The following is a 17,673-nucleotide window of genomic DNA, read 5'->3' on the forward strand; positions in this document are numbered from 1 at the left end:
GTGCTGGAGGAGAAAATATGGCTGTAGCCAGGAGAAGTCCAAAGCATCTGGAGGGCACCAAGTTGGTGAAGTCTGCAGGAGACAATACTCTGGCTTTGATGGACCAATGGATGACATTGGCCTCTACATATGCTCAGAGGCTCCTGCCTTAACCCTGATTTTGTCTAAAGGAGCTGGCTTTAATCCCTGATGTTGTTCCCTTGCAGGACAGAGAGCTACGGCCAGAAGAAATAGATGGTAAGGTTCTTGATTGTCTTCTTTATACCTATAAAAATGGAGTAGATAAATTCATAGTGGATTAAGACTGTGACAGCGAGGCATGCTGGCTATATGATACCTCCAGATGAGAGGCAGCAGGCCAGCTGAATGCCAGCTACAAGGTTACAAGCGTGGGAGCAGGGCAGCTGCAAGTGGCATCTAGTAGTCCCTGTGAGAGGCTGGACTACATGCACCTTCAGAATCACAGAACTTCAGAGTTGGAAGGGGGATCAAAAGGGTCATTTAGTCCAACCCCCTGCAGTGCAGGAATCACAGCTTTAGCCTGATTCAGCTGCAGGGCAGCTCTGATGCTCATATGCTGCTTTTGCTGAAACAGCACTGCTGGCCTTCTGGGGTTTCCAACGAGATGCCAGCCACCCTCACTTCCTGGTTTTGTACCGACCTGAATGATAATTCACATATTATTTAAGAACATAAGAAGAGCCTGTTATATCAGGTCAATGGCCCATCTAGTCCGGCATCCTGTTCTCACAGTGGCCAGCCAGATGCCTGTGGGAAACATGCAAGCAGGACCTGAGCACGAGAGCCCTCTCCTCTCCTGTGATTCCTAGAAACACTCGTAACCTTGGATCCCAAACGCCTTGGCTGCCAAACAAATTGGCTGCCAAATGATTGAAACCCAGAAATGAGTGTTCTGGTTTTCGAATGTTCTTTGGGAAGCCAAATGTCCGATGGGGTTTCCATGGCTTCCGATTGGCTGCAGGAGCTTCCTGCAGCCAATCAGAAGCCGTGCTTTGGTTTCCTCACGTTCTGGACGTCGAACAGACTTCCGGAACGGATTCCGTTCGACTTCCAAGGTACAACTGTATTTGGAATCATTACTGCCTCTGACTGTGGAGGCAGAGCACAGCTATCCTGCCTAGTAGCCACTGATAGTCCTAGCCTCCTTGAAACTGAGGAAGTGTAAGAAGTTGCATTGTCTCACTATCCATCTGGAGGTGCATGCTTTTATTTAAACTAGGGTAGCCATGTATCCTACTGCACCATAGGTGGGGAGCCTTCATCAGACTAAAGTTCACATTTCCTTATGAGGAACAAACAAAGCACCTCTCTCCTCCATCCAGACTAGCAAGAGTTCCAGGGCGCATTGTCAGAGACTGGCAGGGGTCTGAAGAGTGTGTGGCAAAGGCCAGGGGCTGGGAGTGCAACTCAGAAGAGGGGACCAGCAATTAATGGGGTCAGGTGCCACCCACAAGGCAGGAGCCAGGCCCATGGGAGGAGGAAGAGTCAGGGCAGTCTGAGACAGAGGAAGGCAAGCAGGATGTGGTAGAGGAAGAGGAAACTATTCAGACAAGGGAACAGCCGGTCGACTCCCCACCTAGAACCAAGAGGGGTTTGAAGAGGGAAGAGCAGCAACGACTTCCATGTAGGAGAAATCTCAGTTTGTGGGCACACAACCCATCAGAGGAGGGCATATAAGCCAAAGGAGGGGAGTGGACCTACTATTTCTGCAACTGCTTCGCAGGATCCAGACCTGTGGACAGCTGTCCAGAGGCTAAAAATATGGGTGCATGTGTATATCTGGAGCACTGTGGGAGCTGCTGTAAGTGCTTCACTTGTCAATAAAGAGACAGCTATCAGATGTGTGCCTTCCTTAGCTGGGACAGTAGGCCATGAAATGCATTCCAGCCAGGTGAAAACACTCTCAGGGATTGTGAACTGGAGTCATTGAGAGGTGTGGCTAGTGAGGGTGTGTGGTTTAGGGAGAGAGTCCCAGGAGCTGGATAGAAAGGTTTAGAGGGCCATATTTAGCTCCTGGGCCTGAAGTTCCCCACTCCTGTACTATGAGAAGCATAGTCTTGGTATTTGAAGGCATTCTTTCTGTTTCAAGGACAGTCCAGTTTACTTCCAGTTCAAAGAACCATAAGAAGAGAGGAGGGGCCAGGGATTGGTCTAAAGCAGGCTTCCTCAAATTCGGCCCTCCAGATGTTTTTGGCCTACAACTCCCATGATCCCTAGCTAGCAGGACCAGTGGTCAAGGATGATGGGAATTGTAGTCTCAAAACATCTGGAGGGCCAAGTCTGAGGAAGCCTGGCCTAAAGTCTCCTCTAGCATCAGAAGAGCCCTGAGAAGCTATCCCACAGCTTGAAACCCCAGGACCTAGAAGTGGAAAATAGTAGCCCTTTACTGGCCAGATGCAGCATTCAGGGAGTAAGACTTCTGGCCAATGAATACCTAGCATAGGCTATAAAGATCTCCTAGTTGCTGAAGCAACTTGTGTGTTGTGCCTCAGCTGTAGGATTACTGACCATGTTCCTGAAACTCACCTCTATGTCCCTCTCCAAGGTGCTGATCTTGGTGCCTCACCTTCCTGTCTGCTTGGAACTGCTGGCTTCCCCTTTGCTTCCATGTGGATCAGACGCATGGTAGCACTGGGCTGGGGCTGATGAGAGCTGGAGTACAAAACACCTAGAAGGCACCCAGCTGGGGAAGGCAGTGCTAAAATATTCTGTTGCCACAGACCTTTCACACACTCCTTTCTGTCTCCATACCAGCAACATGTCAGATCATACGGCGTGGTCCATTTTGTGGACACCTCACACAGCTTAGCCTCAATAGCAGGAGGACCTAGACAACATGATGAGGATCAGGGCCTGTGGCAGAAAATCCATAGGGTTTGTCCCTCCTAGTCATTAATTTGAGGCACAGTCAACCCCCAGCGGTAAGGGAAATAGCTCAGTGGTAGAGCATCTGCTTGGCGTGCAGAAGGTCACAGGTTAAATCGCTGGCACTTCTAGGTCAGGCTGGGGGAGATTCCACTCTTGAAATCCTTGAGAGCTGCTGCCAATCAGTGTAGATGATACAGTGGTACCTCGGGTTACGAACTTAATTCGTTCCAGAGGTCCATTCTTAACCTGAGGCTTGCTTTCACTAATGGGGCCTCCTGCTGCCAGCGCACCACCCGCGCACGATTTCCGTTCTCATCCTGGGGCAAAGTTCGCAACCCAGAGCAACTACTTCTGGGTTAGCGGAGTTCGTAACCTGAAGCGTTTGTAACCTGAGGTACCACTGTACTGAATTAGATGGCCCAAAGGTCTGATTCAGTATAAGTCAGCATCCTATTTAATCACCCCTTAATTGAAAACATTGAGAACACTGTCAACACTGACTCCAGGGTTTCAGACCAAGGAGAAATTGCTAGCCCTAACTAGAGATGCCACTGGGGGTTGAACCTGGGCCTCTCTGCATGCCAAGCAGCTGCTCTGCCACGGATGACCTGTGGCCCTTCTTTTCCAAAGTGGGTTCATTCCAGGCCATGTTTGTAGCCACCACTGACAGCCGCGTTCTCTGATTGGATTCACCTCAACAGAACTGAGAGAAGCCTTCAAGGAGTTTGATAAGGACAGGGATGGCTACATCAACTGTCGAGACCTGGGCAACTGCATGCGCACCATGGGCTACATGCCAACGGAAATGGAACTCATTGAGCTCTCCCAGCAGATCAACATGAACCGTGAGTGCCAGTCACCTGCCAAGGGGGCATCCCTCCTCCCTCCACAGTGCCACTCTCACTCCCGGTTAGGTTTTTCCAGTCTTCCGGGCAATGTCTTCCTCATCTCCCTTTGGTCTGCCTTTCTGCACAAGCACAACTCCCCAGGCCACTTCTAGACTAAGCTTAGGCTTGGCTGCTGTACTCCATGCTCTGGCAAACTTCCAGACTGGATTATTCGAACTAGGGGTGTCAAAGAAATCTGTAGAAAGTTGACCTGCGGTTGTATCAAACTAAGTTCTGCTAGTAACAACAACAATTTATTATTTATATGCTGCCCATCTGACTAGGTTGCACTAGCCACTCTTCGCAGCTTCTAACAATTTAAAACAGGCACCCTGAAACTCGGTCCTCCAGCTGTTTTGGGACTACAGTTCCCATCATCCGTGACCACTGGTCCTGGTAGCTAGGGATAATGGGAGTTACAGTGGGTTGGGTTTGAGGATGCCTGATTTAAAACATCAAACCCACAAACAGGTCCTGAGCATAAGAACATTCTCCCGTCCTATGATTTGTAGCAACTGGTATTCAGAAGCATTACTGTCTCTGGCCGTGGAAGCACAGCATAGCCAAGTAAGTCACATCCATCCATTTCAACGGGTCTACTCTAAGTAGGACTCAGTTGGGTGCAGGCCGTGGATGCAATATTCCCTTTTTTCACAGTCAGGAATGGGACCCCTTCCTGTGGATGCTTGGCAGTATTTGAAAACATGTTCCCCCTGAGTCCTCTCCAGGGTGAACATAACTGGCTCTTTCTCCTTGCCCTGACAGGACTTGTTTTCCATACAGCTGACCATCTTCGTTGCCCTTCCTCTGAACCCATTGCAATTTGTCTGTATTCTTCTTTAAATGGTGGTCAGTATCTTACTGTACTCCCTCCTTGCTCTGTGTTCCTAGAGGGCGGCCACGTAGATTTCGATGACTTTGTGGAGCTGATGGGACCAAAGCTTCTGGCAGAGACGGCAGACATGATTGGGGTCAAGGAGCTACGCGATGCCTTCAGGGAGGTGAGAGCCAGATTGTGCAGCCCCTTCAGTGTGTTGCAAACTGTCTACCAGTTTAAGGTGGTATACAGCCAATCAGATGCCTTGTGGAAGCTCACAGGCAGGGAATAAAGGTAAATCCCTGAGGTGGGATGAGGCCAAAGGGGGCTCATCTAGTCCAGCATTCCCTTATCACAGTGGCCAACTAGATGCTCTGACTGGAAATTCAGAAGCAGGACCCGAGCACAGCAGGAACTCTTGTAATTCCTAGTCACTTGTAATTCCCAGCCACTGGTATTCAGAAGCACACTGCCTCCAACATACGTAGTCATCATGGCTCGTGGCCATGGAGAGCCATGGATTTCTCCAAGGACCGCTCCAGACACTCCTTTTTTTGTGTGCATTCATGATTTGTGCTCTTGGTGACATCAGGGCAGTTATTTGTGATCCCACTCTCAATACTTTTGCAAAATTTTCAGGCTGCACATATAGCTTTGCTTTCAGTCAGTGCATGTCCTATAACTTCCTGCTGAAAGCCTGTAACTTTCCTTACCACAAATGTTTGAGGAGCATTTGTCCCACATTTGTTGTGCTATACTGCAAGGGTGCGTCCCAGATGGCAAAAGTGCAGTAATGGGGAAGCATCTTGGAACAACTAATAAAGCGGAATTGCATGTGGGCAGTCTAATATAAATCAAAATGTGAGTTTTAATCTTCCTCTGTGCCCTCCTCCAGATATTGCTAGACTTCTCACCATCCAGAACATTTAGCAGAGTTTGGTGGGAGCTGGGGGAGGGTGGGGGTGGACAGGTTCCTCCCTACCTTTGCAATGCACCTTTAAAGTGTTTTTCACAAAAGGCAGGATATAAATAACTTAAAGCAAAAAGCAAAGATACCAGTCTGGTTTCAATCAGGTGATGTTCTTGCCAGAGTGGCTCAAGAGGTGAGAAAGGACACTGGCAACTGTGGAGATGAGAGGGGTGGGTCCTGAGAAATCTGACCAGTTCCATTCTAACAGTCCCTGACATCTGTTGCTTCCTTGCAGTTCGATACAAATGGTGATGGAGAGATCAGCACCAATGAACTACGAGAAGCAATGAAGAAGCTGCTCGGGCAGCAAGTGGGGCACCGGGACATAGAAGATATAATAAGGGACGTCGACCTGAATGGAGACGGACGAGTGGATTTTGAAGGTGAGAGAGAGTGAGTGAGTGAGGGGTTTCTCACTAGACAAGTAGCAGATCTGCTCCCGGTTCCAATGAAGGGCATGCCCAATGTGAGTCATGGACTAGCTGGATGCAGAGGAGTAGTAGCAGGCACCAGCTGGGTAACCCTCAAGGGAGTGCCCTCCTACTGCAACCAGCTGCCCTCCCCCCTGGTTTCCCAGGATCAGAAGAGGCATGAAGAGGGTGGAGCAGATAGAGACCTGTTGACTGAGTCTCAAATTGCTTGAGAAGGACCCAGCGGAGGAGGAGCCTGAGGCATCTATGGGAAGGCAGGGGCCTTCAGTCCTCACAACTGCCTCATTGGGGCAAGATCTACCAGGAAGAGTTGCTGTGCTCGTTAAGTCTGGCCTCCTGAGCTATTTGTTTCTTTGAATAAAGAGTCAGCTTCACTGTGAGTTATTACTGACCTGCTCCTGGCACTCACCCGACAATACGTCCCGTCAGGAATTGTCCTTGCAGGAAACACTGGAGGCAGGCAAAAGCACTCAATAACGGTGTGGAGCAGGGCCTTAGGGATAGTCCTGAGGGCCAGAAAGAGAGGCTTGGAGGGCCACATCCTGGATATTTGTGGCCAGGCTACCTCTGCCCATTGAGGATCTCCTAAACATGTGAAAAGTGTTTCATGCCATGGACATTTGGACCTCCAACAGGAAGCCTGGATCTAACAATAAAACACACATACAGTGTAAACCTGATCCTTAAGGGGGCATGCAACCCCCTACAGAAAGGGCCAAATCCACTCCCTGGTCAGGAAAACCGTTCTTCCATAGAACCTCCTTTAGCTTTTTGGCTCTCATTCATCTGTGACCAATCTCAACTGAGTCAGTTCATAATGTCAACATTTCTAAGAAGCTGCTATCTAGAAGCTGGTGAAGACCAAAGAAAGATATTTTTTTTTTAAAAAAATTAAATGTCCTGAATAATATTCAGTGCTTGAAGCAGCAGGTGATTGATTATTCATTATCACTATTCCTGCACAGCCCTCAGATCATCTAGTACTTTACAGTTGCCTTCTCCAACCTGATGGCCTCCAGATGTCTTGAACTGCAACTTCTGTTAGACCCTAGTATGGCCATTTGATACTGGGGTTGGTAAGAGCACACACTGTGCTGACTGGGGCTGATGGGAGCTGTAGGCTGAAATATATGGAGGGCATCAGGTTGGTGGAGGCTGGTGTAGGCAGTGGTGGTTGGTGCCCATTGGGACTGGTAGGGCCAACAGTAGGTGGCACCAGAGCCTATGATATTTAAGTAATTCTAGTTTTGTCCCCCTGCTGAGTTCTACAAGGGGCAACACTGAGACTAAGGAGGAGGAGGAAGCTGACAAACAGGGCCACCACCTGGCTTAGTTGCAAGAAGGCAGGCAGCTGGAAGAATGTCTGGGCAGACTGAGACTAGCAAAGCAGTGCCTTACTTGCCCTAATCGACCAGTATCCTGACTCAGTATAAGGCCACTTTCTACGCACCTTCCTTCTCTATTGTCACATCCGTACCATAAGTTTAAAGCAAATGACACCCCCAGAGAATCCTGGGAACTGTAGTTTGTTAGGAGTGCTGGAAATTGCAGCACTGTGAAGGATAGGGCTGGACGAAAACTGGTTTTCAACACTGATTTATCACCAGCTAATGGTGCTGTGAGTTAAACCACAGAGCCTAGGACTTGCCGATCAGAAGGTCAGCAGTTCGAATCCCTGTGACGGGGTGAGCTCCCGTTGCCCAGTCCCAGCTCCTGCCAACCTAGCATTTCGAAAGCACATCAAAGTGCAATTAGATAAATAGGTACCGCTCCAGCGGGAAGGTAAACGGCACTTCTGTGCACTGCTCTGGTTCGCCAGAAGCAGCTTAGTTATGCTGGCCACATGACCCGGAAGCTGTACGCCGGCTCCCTCGGCCAATAAAGCGAGATGAGTGCCACAACCCCAGAGTTGGCCACGACTGGATCTAATGGTCAAGGGTCCCTTTATCTTTACCTAACATTGTGATATATCAATATATCATGATGTCTGAAATAAAGATGGAGACATGTAGAGGCTTCATGGTTTTTCCTGCTTTGTGATTTTTGCTGGTGCCTGCTCTTGTGATTCGCTGCCTGCTGCAGGAAGCAGGGGAGAACTGAGCCAACAGAGTTAACAGGGGCTGCAGGAATTGAGAGAAGCATTGGCTGGCTTCAGAATTTCCCCCACACTGTGATTTTTGCATAGCATGCATGCACATCATGATTTGCAATATATTGCCAGGTCAAAAATTATGGAACTGATATCACAATATGGACTTCAAACCAGTTTTGGGTGACATATTGTGTCATCCTAGTGAGGGATGCACTACAGTTCCCAGTATTATTGAGGAAAGCTAGGACTGTTGAAGTGCTACATAAATGTGTTTTAAACGTATGATGTGGATCTTTTTTCCTTTTACTCTTTCCTTCTTGCCTGCAGAGTTTGTCAGGATGATGTCCCGCTGAGTATGGTTCTTGGGCTGAAAACGAATCAGCAGCTGAGGGAAGACGAGGACCTGAATGGAGCGCCCAGCCCCAATGTTCCTATGCAAAGGCTGACGCACTGGCTGCGCTCGAGACAGTGCGAGACGCCAACCTGCCTCTCTGACCCAAAGTGGCCCTGATGCTCCTTCACCCTTCCACACTGTGAAAAAAGACGATCTCCAGCAACTGGAAGCGTTCCTGGGTGACGCTGGGCTCCAGGACCAGCCACGTTTGCAAGCGAAGGTGACAACTCTTTCCCTGCCTTGACTCTTCCGGCAAGCACTGCAAAGGTGAAAGAGAAGGAAGGGGTTCTCTCAAACTGGTGGCTTATGGCAAAAAGCCACCTGGGATTGGTGCCTGCCACGGATTGCACTCTTTTCCTTGGTGAACTGACTGTGTATTGGCCTCATGCCTCCTTGTGTTGTTAATCATCTGTGTTGAGTTATTTATAGCCTCCCCGGAATGTTCTTGTGTTTCCCTGCGGTTATGTTAATGAGAGCAAATATACCTTTGAAATGCAAAACATAAATAACAAGAGCAAGACTTTGGTAGGCCTGGCTCTTCTGTGGGAGGAGGAGAGGTGGCTTGAGGCAGTGGGGATGGCGACAGCGATGGAGCCGGCCCTACCATTAGACAACTGCTTGAGACAGCAGGTGCGAGGAGGAGGAGAAGGAGGAGGAGGAGGAGGAGGAGGAGGAAAGCCTTGGTGGCTCTGTCCTACCTCCATTGTCAGAGGCAGTAAAAGCCCCCAAATGCCAATCCTGGGAATCCCAGGTGGAAGAGTGCTGTTTTGCTCAGGTTCCATTTGCAAGACATCTGGCTGGCCACTCCAAGAACAGGAGGCTGGACTCCATGGACCACTGACCAGATCCATCAGGGCTCCTCTGATGAGGAAAAGGCAGCCCCTCCCCATCTGTTCCTCTTTATCCCTCTGTTGAAACACAGAGCTCTGTGTGCTGCACAAACTAACCAATAGCCCTTAGGTGCCATGGAGGATGCTCACTTTGCTAGTGCCAAAGACAGAATCAGCTGCCAGTCCACTTGGCTTCTGTACATCAAAATGGGGGGAAAGGGTACTAACATGTCCTTTGCCTCACTGGCTGCATCCACACCATATATTTAAAGCACACACACACACACACACACGTACACATACACACACACACCAAAAAAATCATGGGAACTGTAGTTTCCTTCTCACAGAGCTACAATTCCAAGCACCCTTAAACTACAGTTTCTGGGATTCTTTTGAATTATTTTCACTCCAGTTTCTGAGTAATGGGTGGGGCAGAAGTTCTGTCTGAAACCAGCAAGCTTGATGCCGGGGTCACATTTCCAAGGCAGCCTTAGAGCCTGGCATAATCAAAGTAAATTCCAGCAGTCACAGCTATCACTTGCCTGATGCCACAGATAGCAGAGGAAGCATGTTAGCACACGTTGATCTGTTGCCCATTCTAGTGGCAGTCACAACACACCAGGCAGCACAATCCTGAGCATATCTCCTTAGAAGAACTCTCTATTGCAGGGGTAGCTAACCAGCAGCCTGGGGGCCTGATCCAGCCCCCTAAGTAAACCTCAAGACCCTATAGGGTTTGGTGGCAGCAGAACAAAGTGGGGGGGGGGAGGGAAGCAGACATAGAGCTACAGTGTATAAACTACAGTTCCCAGGATTTATTGCAGAGGCACATGGGGAGATGTGCTTTAAGTCTTTCCCACCTGATGCTGTAAGGTACATCTTGGGTTTCTAGTAGGGGGGAAACCAATCCCTGAGTAGATCTGACAAGCATGAGGTTTGCCCATGCCTGCCCTGGGCCAATGATCTTTTCAGCTGGTGGATCAGAACCCACAGACGGCTCTCAGCTTAACCTAAGCTCAATCACAGCCTCTACATGGAAATATATGGTTTTTAAAAAGCAATGAATTCAGAAGCAAGTCCTCAAATGAACGTTTGGGCCAAATGTGAGTCCCAGGTCTGAAGAAGCTGAGGCACTTCAGGTTCCGGAGGGCCTGTCAGCAAGATACCATCCATGGACCCCTTTGCTAAGAGAGCCTAACTGCTCCTCAGGGTGTTGTAATCACCAGTTGCTGCTTCTCCTCCTGATCATCATTGGTACTACTTGCTTGCTTGCCAGGCAGAGCCCAGTGAGTCAGCAAGCAGACCATGGGCATCTTCTGACCCTCCTTTCACCACTGCTACAGTCTGGGTCAGAGTAAGAAGTGGATGAACCAAGCAAGCAGGCTGCAAGGGGTGGAGGGGAGGAGCAGGATCTTGTCGACAGGTCCTGCTGCTGGGGTGTAAGCCCTCCTGGCAGGTGCTGGACCATGCTGAGCCTTGATGCCAGCCCAACCACTGGGCAAAAAAGATGACAGCCCTCTACCTCCAACATGGATCAAGGAGCTCCTGGGCCTTTTCTTTCTAAACTAGAAATCCCTGGTTATGCAGGTAAGAGGCTCCAACTCCTGGCTGATATATTCTAAATGCAGCAGAGTCCCACCCCACGTTCTTTCTGATGGTAAAATAACTGAAAAGGGGGGGGGGACCATAACTCAACTGCAGCTCTTACATGTGTCGTGAAACTGTCTTCTTGTGGAGCTGATCATCGGCCCAGCTAACCTTGTATTGTCTGCTCGCTAGAGCAGTGGTTTGCAAGCTTTTTCAAGCCGCTGCCCCCTTGGTTCCATAAGCTCATCCCCACTTCCCTCTATTCAGTGCTCTTTTTGGGGGAGGGGGAAGCGCCAGTACAGTGGTACCTCGGGTTACAGACACTTCAGGTTACAGACTCCACTAACCCAGAAATAGTACCTCGGGTTAAGAACTTTGCTTCAGGATGAGAACAGAAATCGTGCTCTGGTGGCGCAGCGGCAGCAGCAGGAGGCCCTATTAGCTAAAGTGGTACCTCCGGTTAAGAACAGTTTCAGGTTAAGAACAGACCTCCAGAACAAATTAAGTTCTTAACCCGAGGTATCACTGTACTCACCATGAAGTTGTTACAGTAAGTCCCATGCTTTAAACATGGGGGGGGGGGTGATGTGCAGGGCTGTGTACCCTTGAGTACCCCCAGAAAAAAAGCACTGCCTCTACCCTACCCTATGAAAAATATCCAGAACAACAGTTTGCACGGCCCACTAAGGAAGATAATTGCACCATAACATTCAAAACAGCAACAATTAATGCACATTTATTCAAAATCCAGTAAGTGTTATCAATTCAACAAAAATGACAAACTTCATCCAGTGATTTTCAAAGTCTGAAAGCCATTTACACCTCCAGAACTCTGCTGCCACCTGTCTGATTCTTATCACCTCCCTAGGTAAACCCACCGCCCCCTGGGAATGCAAATACTGCCCACTTTGGAAACCCCCACTCTAGATGTATTTATTATTATTACTTTGATTTATTACACACCCTTCACACCGGGGTCCCGCGACAGGTCGCAACAAATAAAAATGCAATATTAAAAACAGTTTGAAACAAATCAGAATAACAAGAACAGGGTGGGTCTTAAAAATACACCTCTAGTGGGAAAGGCCAGCAGAAAGAGGTTTGTTTTCAGCTGATGACAAAAGCTGTACTGTGAAGACACCCGATGCACCTCTGGGGGGAGAGCACTGCACAACTAACGGGGTGGCACAGAGGATGTCCTCTCATGGGCCACCAGCCCTTGAGATTCTGAGGACAGTGGAGCAACCAAGAGGCCCCCTCCGTAGCAAGCACATCCCTGACTGTTGCTGGCAAGGAATGATGGGAGTTGTAGTCCAAAACATCTAGAAGGCACTAAGCTAGCGAAGGCTGGTTTACTCGGAGCAGCAGCAACTCTCCTTGGACTGACTCAGCCAGGTATCGTCCTCAGCTGCAACCCTTTTAGGTGCTGATACCACTGGGCCTGCTGGCCTTCAAGGATGTGCTCTACTTGCAACATACATTATAATGCACAGTTCACATCCGCTGGCGGTGCAGCCACCCAGCCATCCTGTACCTGCCCAAGTATTATTGGACCAGCCTTAGCCAAAATGGGAATAGGCCAGAGTGTGAGAGTTGCCCTCCCATTCTGCAGACCAAAGGATGGCTTCCTTCTCTGTATAACTCAGTCTCCGGAAGCCAAATTCAGCAGGAGAGAGGCTGTTTTCTTGTACAGGCAGGTTCAGGGATTAAACCTTCAATCTAATAATCTCATTGCAGGGATTATTCCTCTGCTTTCATCTCCCGGCCAGCACTGGGAGAGATTCCAAGCTGCCCTGCAGACAATACACAAGCAGAGCAAGGATCCGCCCAGCTAGGCTGCTCAGCATGCAAGCGCCGTGTCTCCATACTAGTGTGACTTGCCCCCATGGTTCTGCCTTTAGCTATGTGCTGCAGCTAGGAGTGCAGCCAGGAAAGTTTGGACCCTGGTCTTAATAACCTGATGGTGGCCTCCTTCAGACAGCTGCGTGTGTTAGTTGTGAGATGCACATAAGAAACACTTCTCTTGCCACCCTGCTGCCATTCCGAACTTTACGCCTGCTTTTACTTTCCTGATAGGTTAGAGCAGGAGTGGGGAACTTTTTTTTAGCTCAAGGGCCACATTGTGCTCTAAACAACCTTCTGGGAGGCCATATACCAGTGGCAGGTGGGGCCAGAGGTAAAAGTGGGTGGAGTAACGGATGTAAATTTTACCTTTGTGGAGAACGCTGATTCCTACACAGATTTTCATTCCCTCCATTCAGGCAAACAGGAGGTATTAGCAGAACTCAATGACATAGTCTACCTAGTTAGGCAAAACCACTCGGGGCCGGTGAGGGGTTTGGTTATGGCTGTGGAGAGTGCTAAGGCCTATAGAGAAGCCGGGAGGGCCAGATTTGGTCCTCAGGCCTGTGGTTTCCCATCTCTCTCTCTCTCTCTCTCTCTCTCTGTGTGTGTGTGTGTGTGTGTGTGTGTGAGAGAGAGAGAGATGCCTCCCAAAGCAGTTTGCCAACCCTGATGAAAATAAAAAGAAATACTCTTGGAGCATGTGCGATATTGCATTTTAAACTCATTCACCATCATGACTGCAGGAATAAGACAGTGTTTGGTTCTGCTGCCCTGATGTTAAACCCATTTATTTGGGGATTCGCACCATTTTGTTATAGAAAAGGCTAATATATTTTTAAGGATAAAAATCATGGTTTGCACCCAATGTTAGTCAAACTCAGAGTAGACCCACTGAATGGACATGGTTAACTTAGACCCATTACTTTCAATCTGACTTCTGTTGCTGCAGCTCTTTGTGGTACCCATGGCCCTTGTCTCTCAGCGGACCTCTTTCTACCGGTGTTAACACAAAGCAGTGACCTTTTCTAAAGGGCATGTTGGCTGGGCTGATGGAAGTTGTAGTCAAAAGCATCTGGAAAGCAGTAGGTTGGCCAAGGCTGGTCTGGTGAAACAAGCTGCCTGGGAACCTGGTGGACCCTCCTCCATTAGAAGGGGTTTTTGGGGGGCTTGGCTGGCCACTTATTTGATGCTGTTGCAGTGTAAACCAGTATGGTGCAGTGGTTCAGGTGCTGGTTGAGGGCTTGGCAGACCAGAGTTCAAATCCCCACTCAGCCATGAATCTCACTAGGTAGGTGACCTTCTCTCAGCCTCACGTATCTCAAAGGAAAGACCAGCATCCTCTTCTCCCAGTGGCCAACTAGATGCCGCAAAGGAAAACCAGAAAGCAGGACCCAAGCATAATTGACCGTGGAACCCTCTTCACACAAAGCTTGTGTATACCACGAACCCACAATAATAGAATCATTGAACTGTAGAGTTGGAAGGTTTCCTGAGGATCATTTGGCCCAACCACCTTCGATGCAGGAATATGTAACTGTCCCATACAGAGACTGAACCTGCGACCTTGGCATTATCAGCACCACACTCTAAGTGGCTGGATATATGAGGCTGCCAACATAGTTTGAGTCCAATACTGCTTACCAGGTTCCTAGAGCCTGAGAACCTTGTATAAGAACACGAGAAGAGCCTGCCAGATCAGGCTAGTAGCCAGTCTAATCCAGGATCCTGTTCTCAAGGTGGCCAACCGGGTGGGTCAATGGGAGGCCCATAAGCAGGAACTGAGCTCATCAGCGCTCTCCCCCTCCTGTGGCTTCCACAACTGGTTTTCAGAACTGTTATGGTCTCCAGCAATGGAGTCAGATCATAACCATGGTGACTACTAACCATTGATAGCCGATAGCCTTTTCCTCCATGACTATGTCCTCTTTTAAAGGCATCCATGTGGGTGGTCCTTACTGCCTCCTGTGGGAGCAAATTTCATAGCTTAACTCTGTGAAGAACTTTCTCAACTGTCCTGGATCTCACATCATTCATCTTCACTGAACGTCTGTGAGTTCTAATGTTATGAGAGAGGGAGAAAAACTTTTCTCTAGCCTCTTTCTGCATGCCATGTGTGATTTTATAAACTTCTATTAAGTTGTAAAGAAATGGGCAGAGAGCTACGTTTGTCACCTTGAGCTGCTTGCAGGAAAGATGAAATATAAAGATAACAGCAGCAGCAACAGCTATAACACCAGCAATAGACTAAAAAATACAAATAAACTTAAAAAAACTAAAATAAAATGTCCAGTTCTGGTAGAGGGCTAACTTTTGAGATGGCTTTCAGCTATGATTCTATGACTCATGCTGATTTAACCACAGTGTTGCAAGATCAGGAACAGAGGCCTCTGAGCCTTTCACTTGTAGGTCACTAGCACAAATCCAGAGCAGCTAAGGCGTTGCGGTGGCTAAGCATGTTAGCAATAAACAGGATACAGAGGTGCTGTGGAGTGTGCAGTGCTGATAGTTCAACATTCAGAGTGACTGGCAGCATTTGAAGAAGAAGAAGAGTTTGGATTTGATATCCCGCTTTATCACTACCCGAAGGAGTCTCAAAGCAGCTAACATTCTCCTTTCCCTTCCTCCCCCACAACAAACACTCTGTGAGGTGAGTGAGGCTGAGAGACTTCAGAGAAGTGTGACTAGCCCAAGGTCACCCAGCAGCTGCATGTGGAGGAGCGGGGAAGCGAACCCGGTTCACCAGATTACGAGTCTACCGCTCTTAACCACTACACCACACTGGCTCACTCACTGTGACCCTGCAGGTTTGGTTGCTGTACCCCGAATCCCCAGCCTCCTGCGTGGCCAATGGTCAGGGATCATGAGCGTTGTATTCCAGCAGCATGCACAGGAACACATTGTCTAGTAGTCTATGCAGGAGGCTACATCGCTGACAAGCTCTGTGGCAGACTTGGTCGCTCTCCTGGTGAATCCCAGCATCAGTTCCACCACCTCTTCCTTAAGTTGATAGGCTGTGATGGGCTTGGCTCCCATTCACAGGGACACAGACAATTTAGGCATCGAAAAACAACAGAGAGAAACACCATCACTTATTACTGATGCCCACATATTAAGCTGCTGTTCAAAGCACAGCTGCAGTGACCCACTGAAAAGGTGGCAACCCGTTTACAGCTCCCAAGTTGCTGGCAGGTAATTTGGCTACTTAAGACTTCACAGGAAGCTGCCTTATACAGCTGGTCCATTCAGCTCAGTACTTTCTATGCTGATTGGCAGTGGTTCTTTGGGATTTTGGGCAAGGAGCCCTACCTGCCATTGGGAATTGGGACCTTCTGCAGTCCAGATGCTCTACCACTGAGCTATGGCACTTCCCCAAGAGAGTCTATTATGTTAAAATGTGGACCATTATTGAGAGGGCAATGGAAGAGCTTTGTTTCAGCTGCAAAGTTGTTCCTGCCGCTGTTATTATTATTAATTTTATTTATGCATCGCCCTTAAAGAGCTCTGGGTATTGCAAAGGATGAACAACAGAATCACATCACTGATTTAACACAAAAACAGCATGAAAATATTCATCAAGTAACAGTCCAACATAACACATGTTGAGCTGCTCCTTCACCCTGGGGGACCGCTGGGGCTTAATTTCCCTTTCTCAGCTAATAACTTGTTCCACTGACCTGTCACCCCAGCCGCGTTTAAGTGCTTCAAAGCCCTGTGGCCGACCTGGACTAGTCACAGCTTAAACTGAGAAATCTTCAGGGATTAGTGAGGATTGGCTGTAATCAGTGCAAATGAGCCCTAACAAGGCCTGCCTCTGGCCAGCCGGCCTGAGATTTTTTGCTGCCTGAGATGGTGCCACCTTCGTTCCACGCGGAGAAACTGGCGACACGGGCAGCTGAGCCTTATTTCAACACTGGCGAAGGGGCAGCAGAACATAGGAAGATCCTGCTGGATCAGGCCAATGGCCCATCTAGTCCAGCATCCTGTCCTCACAGTGCCCAATCAGATGCCTCTAGTAAACCAGCAACCAGAATCCAAGCACAAAAGCAATGTCCCCTCCTGTGGTTTCCAGCAACTGGAAATCAGAAGCATAACTGATTCTGACCATGGAGGTAACACATAGGCACCAGAGCTAGTAGCCATGGATAGCCTTCTCCTCCATAAATTTGTCTAATCCTCTTTTTAGAGTCATCCAAGTTGGTAGCCATCACTGCCTTCTCTAGGGTGAAGCAGTCCTTTCTTTTGTCAATCTTCCAACATTCAGCATAATTGGATGTCCACAAGTTCTAGCCCTATGAGAGCAGGAGAGTCACTGCCGGTTATAGTAGACAAAACTGTTACAGATTTTTTGGGGGGTGGGATCCCACTAAACCCTATAAATTAATAAATGTGGAATTTGGAATGTGAAGGGAGAAATAGAAGCTGCCTGTGCAAAATGACCTAGTCAAGCCAGGGTCATTAAGAAACAATACAGGGCAACTGAGAGCCATTGGAAACGCAAGGAAATGCAGGGCACCCCCTTGCCCTGAGGTGTGAACAGAGACGGGGAGTTTGTAAGTAACTGAGTGTGAGGTGACAGGAAAAGAGAGTTCCTCAGCAGGGTGTTCTGGGAAGAAGAAGGAAGAAAAAAGACTGGGCTCCATCTTGGGCAGGATGGCTGAAGGCTGGCTGCACTGCTATAGGGGACAAGCCCCACTTGAAAGGACCATGCTGTAAGATCTGGACTCCCTCCATGAAGAATGAAGGTGTAAATAGGTGAATAAACCATATTTCTTAAAGCTACGACAGTCTCCGCTGTGTCTCAGTTCTCCAAAGGAACACAGACCCTTGGTGAATGTCGGAAACCCCATGGCCTCTTGCTACCGCTCAGCAGAGAGGGGAAGGCACCCAACTTTTGTAACAATACAGATCTAGGTGAACAAAAGGTCTGA

General features: G+C 48.7%; 1 protein-coding gene across 10 annotated transcripts in view; it reads left to right on the plus strand.

The window, feature by feature from the left end:
• Positions 1-9,000, plus strand: part of CABP1 (calcium binding protein 1) — a 73,001-nt gene extending 64,001 nt beyond the window's left edge. For 9 of the 10 annotated variants that reach the window (XM_080986413.1, XM_080986411.1, XM_080986415.1 and 6 more), the window contains 5 exons: positions 207-237; positions 3,591-3,734; positions 4,668-4,777; positions 5,799-5,946; positions 8,414-9,000. In XM_080986413.1, coding sequence (XP_080842539.1) covers positions 207-237; positions 3,591-3,734; positions 4,668-4,777; positions 5,799-5,946; positions 8,414-8,439 — 459 coding nt within the window. In that variant the 3' untranslated portion in view covers positions 8,440-9,000. Of the gene's footprint in view, positions 1-206; positions 238-3,590; positions 3,735-4,667; positions 4,778-5,798; positions 5,947-8,413 lie in introns of those variants that run through there. The other variant, XM_080986409.1, reaches the window with a different exon arrangement.
• The last annotated feature ends 8,673 nt before the right edge of the window (positions 9,001-17,673 follow it).

The sequence above is a fragment of the Podarcis pityusensis genome (genome assembly GCF_964106645.2).
Source record: "Podarcis pityusensis genome assembly, chromosome: 16".
NCBI classification, from domain to species: domain Eukaryota; kingdom Metazoa; phylum Chordata; class Lepidosauria; order Squamata; family Lacertidae; genus Podarcis; species Podarcis pityusensis.